At 36.4% G+C, this 12,660-nt stretch overlaps 2 protein-coding genes across 2 annotated transcripts; one reads left to right on the top strand and one right to left on the bottom strand.

Annotated features, from left to right (window-relative positions):
- The first annotated feature begins 3,855 nt into the window (after positions 1-3,855).
- LOC110873219 (scarecrow-like protein 6) lies at positions 3,856-4,770 on the top strand. The gene has a single exon (XM_022122155.2). The coding sequence runs from the start codon at positions 3,856-3,858 to the stop codon at positions 4,768-4,770; it is 915 nt and encodes a 304-aa protein (XP_021977847.1).
- Positions 4,771-8,546: 3,776 nt separating this feature from the next.
- Positions 8,547-11,125, bottom strand: LOC110873218 (probable WRKY transcription factor 26). The gene is made up of 5 exons (XM_022122154.2): positions 10,767-11,125; positions 10,403-10,555; positions 9,680-10,311; positions 9,354-9,515; positions 8,547-9,259 (listed from the first exon to the last, which is right to left on the bottom strand). Exons 1-5 carry the CDS (start codon positions 11,058-11,060, stop codon positions 8,818-8,820), a joined length of 1,683 nt encoding a protein of 560 aa, XP_021977846.1. The 5' UTR covers positions 11,061-11,125; the 3' UTR covers positions 8,547-8,817.
- Positions 11,126-12,660: the final 1,535 nt, after the last annotated feature.

The raw sequence follows: 12,660 nt of genomic DNA, 5'->3' as shown, positions 1-12,660 counted from the left end.
ATGAACCATTACCAAGAGCTAGAATATCATCCGCACATCCCCTCTCAACAACATCACTTAAGCCTTCCCTTTGAAGCCAAGAATCGAAGAACCTAAACGGCTTTGGTCCGAAATTTCGAGCTTCAACTTTCAAAAGAAGTGGACAATGATCCGATTCCTCCCTCGCGAGAGCCCGGTACTCCGCATTCGGCCATTCCTAACAACATTCCACGAAACAAACAATCGATCTATTCTACTACATTTATTACCCGAAACAAACGTGAACTTCCTCCCTTTTAGAGTGTATTCATGTAGATGAACCTTACCAATGAAATCGTTAAACTCATTAGAGACCAAAGAATGAAACTTTGAATTCCTTCGTTCGGATCGATCACTGACACAATTGAAATCCCCGGCAACCACCCAATACGTATTATCTAGCACAATAATTCTTTCAAGATCAGCCCATAACGTTCGTTTATCTCTAAGCTTTTACGGAGCATAAACATTAACGACCGAAAAAACCTTTCCATCATTTTTTGAAATACCATGAACATACAAAAAATAACGATGCTTCACCACCCTAGAGACCAAGAATCTCTCCGAATCCCATATCGAGACTAAACCACCAGACCTGCATGTAGCTCCAACCCAATCGCTTTCAAAGCTACCTCTTCCCCAATACTTCCTAAATCAAAACCCTCAAGCGACGCAAATTGTGTCTCTTGAAGCATAATAAAACCAATATCATTAGCAATTTTCAAATTACGAATCCACTTACCTTTATCATCGTTACCCAGACCATGTATATTTACGGATAGAAAATTCATTGATCCACGGTATGAACGCCTTCATTAACAATAACCTGATTTAACGCATTAGAAAAACGCTCCATATTCTTGACTCCCAAACTCTTCGCCATATCAACTGTTTCCAACGTCTAACTGTTAATCGCACAATTTTCCTTCGTCACAGCGTCCATAACATTAACACAATTCTCCTTGTAGACACTGTGTCCCAACACCACATTTTCATTACTCACCAAACCATGCTGCTGCAGACCACTATGAACCGAACCACTGTCAACCTGTTTTTGTAATGCCGCTTGCCCTTCATTAACTGTAAAGATAAAATGATCGATGTCAAAAAAATCCTCCCCGTCACGTTGTCTCTTTTTCGGTCTATCATTACCAACCGGAGAAGCCGATTTGTTTCTGGACCCTTTCTTTCTACTAAAACCTTTTCTTTTTTTGATCACCGGACTTTTTTGCACCTGCTCGCCAATCTCATCCACCACCTTATCATTGCCCTCCATCCCACTGTTGACCACAGCATCATCTTGAATTAAGTTCAAATCAGGAACTTCTTCGGCTATCAAATTAACAGGGGCAGACTCCTCTACTTCCAGCCCGCCCTCTTCCTCCATCTCTACTAGGCAATCCGGAACCCAGTCAGTCGTTTCTTCCTCAACCATCACGCCGAACTTTGACGTCTTCCATAGAACTCTCACCCTCTGATTTACCCTTTCCATTTGTTGACGTAAGATACCCACCACTGCAACTGTTAAATCCCCATCCTCCTCCGGGAAAATTGCCGGTTGGATAATTACACCAAATTTTGACGCCACTTCATGAAACACGTCATGAAAAGACAGACTTAGCGGTATACCACGGATCTTTAACCAAGCAATCCTAGGAACCATGAAGGTTTGCCCATACCATTCTTCAATCATCTCCACGTAAACATCCCATGCATCCTTCTTTGTCGTAAAACTCAACTTGGATTCTCTGTTAATGAATACCAATAAAACACAAAGTCCCCCCACATACTTAATCTCAACTTTTTCTTCACATACGCTCGTTAACCAACCCCGCATGTTCGTCAAATCTACCAACGTCTTCATATGCACCACGAGTGCACGATCATACCACTCCCCAAATACCGCAACGGGAGACTCCACCCTGATTTCAATGACATCATCAGGTTTCGGATCCTTATTCAATAATGTGTCCTTAAACGATCTTCTATCCTCCATATTAATATCAACCGAAGCAACTGATGGTCCTTCACTTCCACCATCCTTACCCTCATGTATCACCTCCTTACCCCTAGCCGGTTGCCAAACCTTTTCCTCTTTTCGTGGAACCTCTTTCCCATCAACAAATCTGGCCGGAGCTACAAAAAGTTTGTATGAACCAATCCAAACATCCTTCAACGCAGACTCTAAGTCATCCATGTTCCGACCTCTATAGAATGTAACGAACCCAAAACGTTTGCCCAACCGATCATACTTACGTGCAATATACGTACCTTGAACGTCGCCGTACTCTTTGAAAACCCTAACCAAATCAGAAGAAGCACACTCCTCTGGAAGATTAGAGACAAAGAACTTCACCTCTAGATCCTTTTCCTTCTCACGAGACTGATGTTGATTGCCTTTACCCTTCTTGACCGGTACATCGTACCATGTATCCTGCTGGAATCGATCTCTGCCCGACATGTGCGGAGAAAACCCTAATCGTCAGTTTGACTTTTCTTAACCATATTATATAATACGGGTTGGGTTAAGTTATTCAATGTTTCTAAAAATAAAAAGTGTAAGAAAACATTATAGAGTAATAAGTGTTCAAAAACTAAAAATCTAAACTCACTACACCACCACCCAAAACCTAAACACCCACCCCCACCCCACCTCACTCAGTGACGGACCCAGGATTTTTTTTCAATGGGGTCCATTTTTTTCGGTATCCAAAATTTTCATAACAAAACGTTAAAATTTTCGGGTTGGTCATAGCGAGTTTGAACTAGATTTAAAAAAAACTAGAAAAAATAAGTTATACAAGGATTGATTCCATGACCTCTTGTTGGTAAAAAGAGTGACTTAGCACTACAATAGGATTCTTTTTCTTTCTATGGTGTCCACTTAATTGTATTTATGGGGTGCTTATACAATTTAATATAACGAATCTACTAATCTGTTTAAAAACATTGGGTCCGGGGACACCGACCCCCTCTATGTCGGTCCGCCCCTGACCCCACCACCACCAAAAAACCTAAAAAATTGGGTGGGTGATTGGGGTGGGGGGGTGGGTGGTGGTGGGCGTTTAGGTTTTTGTTTTTTTTTTTTTTTTTTTTTTTTTTTTTGATGTAGTGGGTTTATTTTTAAGAGCCTTTATAGACCTTATTTTTAAGAGAATTTGTATTTGATCCTCAACCTATATAATACATACATTTATCAATTGAAGCATGTGTATGTTACTTTATAATTAGCTTACAACCCATTAACCCCTTCTTACATGTTAACATGTTCAAAATTTGAAATAAACATTTTACATGAGTCATGTTCGAATTTATCAATTTAAATCTATCAGTATGATGTAATTACAAGTATTGTTATATGAACCTAGAAAAAGAAAATGGCCATTGGCGTGTGAATCATAACCGTACAATCCTTTGAAGAAACTAGAGTTAAATGCTTGGTTGGTCCCTGTGGTTTGCAAAAATTTCACTCTTGGTCCTAGTGGTTTACTAATTACATGCGTGGTCCCAAAACTTGTCAAAAATGAACTCGGTTGGTCCCCAGCCCTAACATCAGTTAAATTTCTCAGTTAATTATGTGTGAAATAACTATATTACCCTTAAACAATTAAAAAAGTAAAAATATATATAAACCCCACTGATCATCATCATCTTCAATCTCATCACCTTCAACCTTCTCCCTCAAAAAACTCAAACACCACCATCTCCTCCATCATCACAACCCACCACAACCTGCAACTACCTCCACCATCACCATATATATCTTTAATTAATGACGATAATGTCCCCTGTGTGTTGTCGGAAACCGGTCAAGAACAGTCTATTCTCCGGTGGATTATGGGGGATGTTGAAGACCCTTCAATGAGTTTGAATAAAATGCTTAACGGTGGTGCTACGGCTGAAGACAGCGGCGGAATGTCAACCGGGTTTGGTGTTGTGGATCAAGGTTATCTTGGTTTTGATTCCGGCAATATTAATCAAATTTCTCATAAATTTAATGAAAAACATGGGTTATCTAACTTATCTTTAACACCACTGCCGCCGCCGTCGTTGCCGGCGGCGGCCGCCATGTTTTCCGGCCAACACCACCAGAAGGTTGAAGACCCTCATAGCCCTTTTGTGTTCCGGTTTAATTCATCACAAATTCATCTAGTGGATGTGAAACCCCAACTGGTAATCAACCAAAATCAATCTCAACCTCATCAAAATCCAAGCTTTTTTGTGCCATTAGAACATCAAACCCTAAATCCACCACACCCAAAAAGGTACAACTCAGGAAGCACACAGTTCAACTTCAAAATGCACAAAACCCCTTTTCTTGATTCACCCCCAAACCCTCTTCAATTGCCATCATCAATCAAGAAAATGTCAGGCATTGATGAGTTGGACCATCATCATCATCAAGGGATCATTGACCAGCTTTTCAAGGCAGCTGAAATGGTTCAATCCGGGAACAATCCGTTACTCGCGCAATCGATATTGGCGCGGCTCAATCATCAGCTTTCTCCGGTCGGTAAGCCTTTCGACCGGGCTGCTTTTTATTTCAAGGAAGCTCTTCAATTACTAATTCATTCAGTTGTCAACAATATGAATCCTATTGCTTCACCATTTAGTTTGATTTTCAAAATTGGTGCTTATAAATCATTCTCCGAGGTTTCGCCGTTAGTTCAATTCACCAATTTCACTTGTAATCAAGCATTGCTTGAAGTCTTGGATGGGTTTGACCAGGTGCATATAGTTGACAGAGGTTGAAGATGATGATGATTAGTGGGCTTTATATATTTTTTTATTTCTTTTAATTCTTCAAGGGTAATATAGTCATTTCACATATAATTAACTGATAAATTTAACTGATGTTAGGGCTAGGGACCAACCGAGTTCATTTTTGACAAGTTTTGGGACCACGCGTGTAATTAGTAAACCACTAGGACCAAGAGTGAAATTTTTGCAAACCACAGGGACCAACCAAGCATTTAACTCAAGAAACTATTGCTATTGCTTAAGGGCAATTGGATTTTAACACCTCAAACTTTGAAGAATTGGCCGATAACACCTGCAACTAACACTTTGATCTGTGACACCCCAAACTTTTAATTTTGTTTGTCATTTCACCACTCAGTTAAAAAATGAGTAACTGAATTAGTCTTCCATCATAGCTGGCATCCTTCGTGGACTATTTTTGCAGATGTGGCACATTCATGGGTATAAAACCCATGTTGTTCTTCGATTAACCCTGCACAAACAATTGGGAAACCCTAATTTGCTCATACCCATGAATCGACCCAAATCCAAACCCTAATTTGCTCATCACGAGATCAGAGCAAACCTCTTTCTGTTTTTCTTAGGCCTACCAGGTGCCTTTTTGATTGGAGGTGGATCCATTGGATAATCAACCTTGGGCCAAAACTTTTCACTAGGAAATGATGGGTTTGGATTTGGGTCGATTCATGCGTATGAGCAAATTAGGGTTTCCCAATTGTTTGTGCAGGGTTAATCGAAGAAGAGCATGGGTTTTATACCCATGAATGTGCCACATCTGCAAAAATAGTCCACGTAGGATGCCAGCTAGGATGGAAGACTAACTCAGTTACTCATTTTTTAACTGAGTGGTGAAATGACAAACAAAATTAAAAGTTTGGGGTGTCACAGATCAAAGTGTTAGTTGCGGGTGTTATCGGCCAATTCTTCAAAGTTACAGGTGTTAAAATCCAATTAGTCATTGCTTAATGTAAAACTTTGATCAAATAACCATATGTTCTTTTAATTGGATAAAAGTATGTTATTTAAAGAGTACGCTTGCATGCACCTACATACGCATATTGTCGTATTGCATGTAAAAAAGATCGGCATCATGTTTTGACGCAAAGCGAAAGTAAAATGGAAAATACATTCGTTAGGAGAAAATTGATTGTGTTTTAATGAAAAAACAATACGTTAAACCCCGTTTGGTTTATAGAGAAATTCTAGATTTGAAATATATCGTCTGATCTTGAGAAATAAAAATGCAAGTATAGAACTAGATAACAATAACCCCGTTTGGTTTATAGAGAAATTCTAAATTTGACATATATCGTTAGATCTTGAGAAATAAAAATCCAAGTATAGAACTAGATAACAATAACCAAAACACAACATAACGTGAACTAATGTAATCCGCAGTTTACGTGTTATTACATTCAAAACGAATCAATTAAAACCACAACTTAAAAATATCAAATTTCAAATGTGGGCTCCACACAAGGAGTTTTGTTCCAAAAGTCCTTATACTCCCATCCCTATTTGTCACGACGGGAGACATGTTACTCCATCTTCATCTATAATTTATAGATCCAATTTCTAATAAACCAAAATTTGTGCCTATTTTAAGTTAAACTTCTTTCTTTTCTACTTATTTTTTTTCCACTTAATCGAAATAAAGTTTAGCGGTTGAATGAGCTCCATATCACAATAACTACTATCACCTAAAATGAACTAAATCTTCTTTAAAAGGATAGTGATTAAATATGTATAACGACAAGGCCGGCTATTGGGCCGGCCAACTCATGCAGTCACCGAGGCCCAAAAGGTTTTTATAAGCTTTAGCACCCAAATCTTATTTTAGAAGTCTCAAGTTCAAGGATTGGCTCTAGCCCCAAAATCTTATTTTTTTTAATTCATCTCTCATTAACTACGATTTTGGGCCCAGTTCTTTATATCACCCAGGGCCTAAATTTTGTTGAGAGTTTAGAAAGAAGATCCTATATAACAATGTATATAGTCATGTTTGTTTAGTTAATAGATTTAAGTTAAATAACCTAAAGGTTCCGAATTTTAATTTTGTTACCTTTAAAAAAGGAAATGAAATAGGAAGGTTCTTGGCAACTAGTAAGGTTGACCATTAATATTTCCATCGTATTCATCAAGTTAACCTAGACTCACAAGTCGTCCTCCTCATCATCATCACTCCGCCATAAACTTTTGACTGATTCAAACCTCCTTGATATTAAATTATTATTTTTTTTTAATTTGTGTTGTTATATTTGACATCCTTCATATCACTAATCTTTAAAGTTTATGTGAAATAGATCGTTATTTAAAATCTAATAAATTTTCATGCTAACTATATCCATCTCCTTTTATATTCAAATGTATCCTTACAAAGAATTTATATGTTCTTTAACAAATATATATCGAAACATATACCATTTAAAACATCGTTTAAGTTAAAAAAAAATGTATAGCACATATTGGTACCTTCAAATAATTGTTATGTGTCACCGAACAGAAAAAAATAGAATTTTTAAAAGTTGTTTGTATTTTAAAGTTAATTTGAAAAAAAAAAATAGAGTTCATATGTAGATATACTTGTAAAAAAAAAAAGATATACTTGAATTAAAGAAAAATTAATTGCTGGAGCATCATAGTCGGAATAAATGTAAATGGACCTTAAATGCAACATGATTATGTCATCAATGACGAACGCTTGCTTTATATGTGAAACATCATCGACCCCTCTACTTCAGAGAAATGTCACTTTATACCTTCATTTTACTTTTTCAACCTCTGTTTTTATAAAAGTGTAGTTTTGAGTCAAATGTATTTTATAAAAAGGTGATGAATTCATATTTAACTGTATAATGTTATAAAGATTGTTAATAATTTTATAACCAGTCAAACTTATAGTTTTAAAAATAGAGTTAAATTCTTAAAATACGTACTTTCAAATGTAGTCTAAAAATAATTTGTGTGAACACTATTAATATTAATGTTAATATTAATAACATTATTGTTATTGATAAAAATTTAATATACACAACTCTCCAACCTCCACAAGAACCATATATATCACTATTGTCCAGGGGCGGAGCTAGCGTATTAGAAGGGGTAGCACGGGCTACCCCTCAACCCCGTCTTCGTACTGTTTTTGTAGTGTAAAAAAATATTTTTTTCCTGTTTTATACAAAGGATACCTCTGATCTAAAAAAAATTAGGATACCCCTAAATTTTATGCTAAATCCGCCACTGCTATTGTCACCATCATCATCTCACACAACCACCTTATACTATGGTCGACCACCTCACCATGGTTCTCACACGTCACCATCTCTGATTAACCGTCACTCTACCACCGTTGAATACCAAAACAACCTAAATCACCCGCCTTCACACCGGTAAAACATCACCCATTGTTGTCTTGTGTTAAAGGGGGAAAGAGCGATTGAAGAATTAGGGTGATTTACTCATTTAAGAGAGATACATAACAATATGCTTTTAGGTGCTTATTTATTCAAATAATAAAGTATATGGTTATAAATGCAATATATTAAGTCTAATAAGGGATAATTTGTACCAAGGATAGGTTTTAGAGTAATAAAATTGGTTTGTTTTAAGATTTACTTTAAAACTTAAGTATTATTTAAAAGAAATTAGGTATTTTAGGACCCCTTCCCTTCTCATTATTATTTATCTTACAACAATAATAATAATGCATTGGAATTTCTTTTCATATCAACTTATGAAACATTTTTTAATCCCCTTTACAAATCAAACACCACATAAGTCTTAATTCTTTCATATAGTAAAAATAAACAAGTCACAAGATATCCTCATGATATGTTGCATAAGGTTTATACATTGTACAGGCTCAGAAGGGTAAAAAGGTAACTAGACTCCTATGTGATCTTCTTCGCCAAAAAAAATACACAAGAATTGAAAAAAAAAAATATACAAACAACATGGGAATAAAGCAACAAAAGAATTTTCTTGTATGTTCTATTATTAAGTATTATTTGTGTTGATTAACCCTTCTGAGATAGAAAACTAGAAGAGTAATGACTCAAAGAACATGTCATCTCTAGGTTCTTCTTTAGTCGTAGAAAACGTTCTTTCTGAATTATGTTCATTATAATTGGACTTCAATGCATTCTCAAATCTCGAATACTTAAAATTATCAGAACTTTGTAACATCTCCAACGTAAAAGGTGCTTGATTTTCAGATGAGGGAGGGTACCTCGGGCCACGAGTTGGATCGACCATGGAGTTGTCAACTTGATAATGAGATAGTGCCATAGGTTTAATTGTCATCGAGGGCGCATTGTTGCTTAGGGTTGAAGCTTGTAACCGATGGCCAGACCCACGAGCCATTGGGACATCATGGTTGTGTTTTCCCTCGTAGGTCGTTATTACTGACCTCAAGTCTTGTGACGCTCGCTCCACATGTTTTCTTACAGAACAACCTAGACTTGTGCATTTGTAATAACTCCTAAAGAAATTAAAAAAAAAAAAAAAGAAAAACGAGTTAATCCTAGTTTTAAACCAACGACACACATAAAAGGTAGTTTAACGTTTCAATTTACCTTGGATTTGGGTTTCCCTTGACCACCTTTTGACCGTATTTTCTCCATCTATAACCATCATCGAGTATATCAATATCGCTGGTCGTTTGAACCACGATCCTCGGTTCTCGTACCGTCTTTGTTCCACCAATCATTGATATCCCTTCATTTTCCGACACCTTCCTGTAAAAAAAAAAAAAAAAAAAAAAAAAAAAAAAAAAAAAAAAAAAAAAAACCATAAAAAGTTACCCACCTTTCATTTACTTTCTATATCAAGTTAAAATTAATAAATTAACCTAAGTTTTTAAAATAATTTATGTAAAATAAAACATACAACAAAAACTTACCATCTTTTGGCCTCAGGCTCATCTTCATCAACAGTAACACCATCCCCACCGGACCTACTCCGATCAAACTCATCATCTCCGACCGAAATCGAAGAATTTTCCGGCGTAGTAACCGAATCAACCTGCCCGGATCCATGAGAAACATAAGACTGATCCGGGTAATCATGAACATCATGATTACTTGAAGCCTGACTCATCTGCAAAGTATTCGAAGCCGAAGAAGACGATGATCTTCGCGTAGATTGCGGTTTCGGGTGATTATGATTACCCTTATAAACAATCTCAGTAATCTGTCCTTCTATATTAGTCTCTAGTTTCTTCTTCATTGAACAATTTGGATACGTGCACTTGTAATAACTCCTCGGGTTTTCGCTCCCTTTCACTTGTTTTTGCCCGTATTTTCGCCAATTATAACCGTCTTCTGACTTCTTCTGTAACGTTTGGTTGTTGAAGTTGCTGCTGCTGTTGGTGTCATAACCAGATTGGAAGCTTTGTGCTTGTGAGTTTGAATCGGTTTGAATTGTTGCGATTTCGGGTGAGAAGCTCTGCATCGGAGGCGAGTGTCCGGATTGGGTTAAAGATTTTTCGTCTTGATCTATCTGTTGTTTCTGATTATTCCATATCTGTTGCTCCTGAATTTTAATTGTTAAAATGATATTAATTCATTTTTATAAAATTTTAAAATAAATAACGAAAGTACAAAAATGATCAAAATTAATATACCGTAGGATGATGCAATTGTGGTCGAAAAGAGAAATCCGCCAAGCTTTTTTGCTCCTTTTTGATGCTATGTTCTTCATTATGGAAGTTGCCGTTCAGATTCTTCCAGTTAAAAGCTTGAAATGGGAATGAACCCGTAGTCGGAGACGGTAGAATCTGCAATAAATAACATATTTTAGTAAATAACGGCTCTCATACCATGTAAGATGATAATAAAAATCCTGTAAGCTATATTATCTATTATTATTAGTCTGTAAATATTGGCTCTGATACCATGTAGTAAGATGATAATAAAAATTCTGTAAGCTATATTAACAATTATTATTAATAACTATTTATACGAGTACAATAAAGTTACACAACTTACGTTGGAAGAGGAGAGTAAAACAGGGGAGTCGAGGAGCTCGGCCGGGCTTAGTCCGGCCGGGATAGCAAAATAAGAAGAAGGGGAGACCGCGGGCGGGGAGATGGGAAGTGAAGGTGGAGGGATTGACTTGAACTTGGGAATACCGGAGCCGACTCGTTCGGCGATCCGGGCAGCGAGTCCGGTGGTTCGGGGTGGCGGAGGTTGGTCGGAAAAAGAAGACATAGAGAAAGAGAAGGAAGGGGTGGAGGAGGGTGGTGTTTCAAGGGTGATACCTGAGGAGGATGAAAAACTCATTATAGAAGGAGATATTTGGGAGAGATTGGATTGGGGGAGGGGGTAGTTTAAGAGGAACAATGGAAAATGCACACGTATTCTTTTTATATTATCATATGCACGTAGAAAAGACGGTGATAAATGTTTTTTTTTTAATAAATAACATTAAATATTATGTTTCTAGATTAATATTTCATTCATAAGTATATAAATCTACATCTATGATGTCATATATTTATTGTAATACACAAAATATCTTATTTGCTGACTACATAATAAATAAATAAATAAATAACTAAATTACTTAATAATTCATTTCATATCTATGATGTCATATTTAATACACAAAATATCTTTTTTGCTGACTGCATAATAAATAAATAAATACCTTATAATTCGTTTCATAAAATAAAAAATAACATCACTCATGTAAATTATGTATACTAGTGAACGAAACTCACATGCGGTGTTAAAATTTGTATGACTCGATTTTGACGATTTGTAAATCAGTATGACCTTATAAAAAATCACATGAAGCCAATGATCTCTAGATCAGGTGGTCGAAAATTTGCCCTTCTCTTGAGAGATGCAAGTTCAACTCTCATTTGGTGCAGAGTGAGGCATTGGTAGAGGTGGGCAATGATAGGATAACCAGGGAAACCTGGGTTGGATCCTTGAGCCAAATGGATTTTACCGGTAATTTCACCGTCGTGCCTACGGGCGGGTGGATTACTGGGTTTTCCCCGGAATTGGTGGTGGACTTGGCTTACTCTCGAAGTACTGTGTTTGTCCAGTGGGTGCCCCGAGATTGCTCGGGATTGATTCTGTTGGCCGTTCAAAAAAAAAAATCACATGACGTGTTGATAAAAATAAGCACGTTATAACGACAAATCTGAAACTTTAATAAACATCATATTTTAAAGGTTTTGTAAGTGGAAATAAAGTAAATTTAAATATGAAACCTTGAGTCAACTTTGAAGAGTTGTATGTTTGTGCTTTAATGACTTGTACATCATCATGCACAACTCGGTTCTAAAATAAATTTTACACCGAAACATTAATTAAAATAAGTGTATCATAATGATATATGTAGAATTTTATAAAACGACATATTTTTAAAGTTACAGGAGAAAAACAAATAAAAAAGCTATTAGATGACCAAATGTCAAAATCTAGTCAAGACAAAAAAAATATATATATATAAAAAAAGAGAGGAGAAACATAGGTTTAAAGGGTAACTATACTTGAAGTTGAGAAGGCCATATTATAACAGGTAACATATGTAACTTTAATATGAGTGATCATCAATTTTGCTAGTGCACCTTTCCAAACTTCACCAATTTTGTCCCAAGTGTATTGGATTTTTTTTTTCTTTTTTGCTAAGAGAGGTTGCTTCGTGTCAGTGGCGGAACTAGTCTAAAAAGTTAGGGGTATCTTAACTTTTTTTAGGCTCAGTGGTATCCTTTATATAACGGAAACGGAGTTGAGAGATCTTTTTACACTACGGAAATAGAGTTAAGGGGTATTTTTACACTACGAGGTTGAGAGGTAGCCCGTACTACCCCTAGTAAAACTCTAAGTCCGCCTCTGCTCCGAGCTACATTTTCAAAATGAAAACACA

Source organism: Helianthus annuus, chromosome 8 (assembly GCF_002127325.2).
Source record: "Helianthus annuus cultivar XRQ/B chromosome 8, HanXRQr2.0-SUNRISE, whole genome shotgun sequence".
Lineage (NCBI taxonomy): Eukaryota > Viridiplantae > Streptophyta > Magnoliopsida > Asterales > Asteraceae > Helianthus > Helianthus annuus.
Note: the sequence above shows the minus strand (reverse complement) of the source record. Positions and strands in the feature narration are given on the sequence as shown.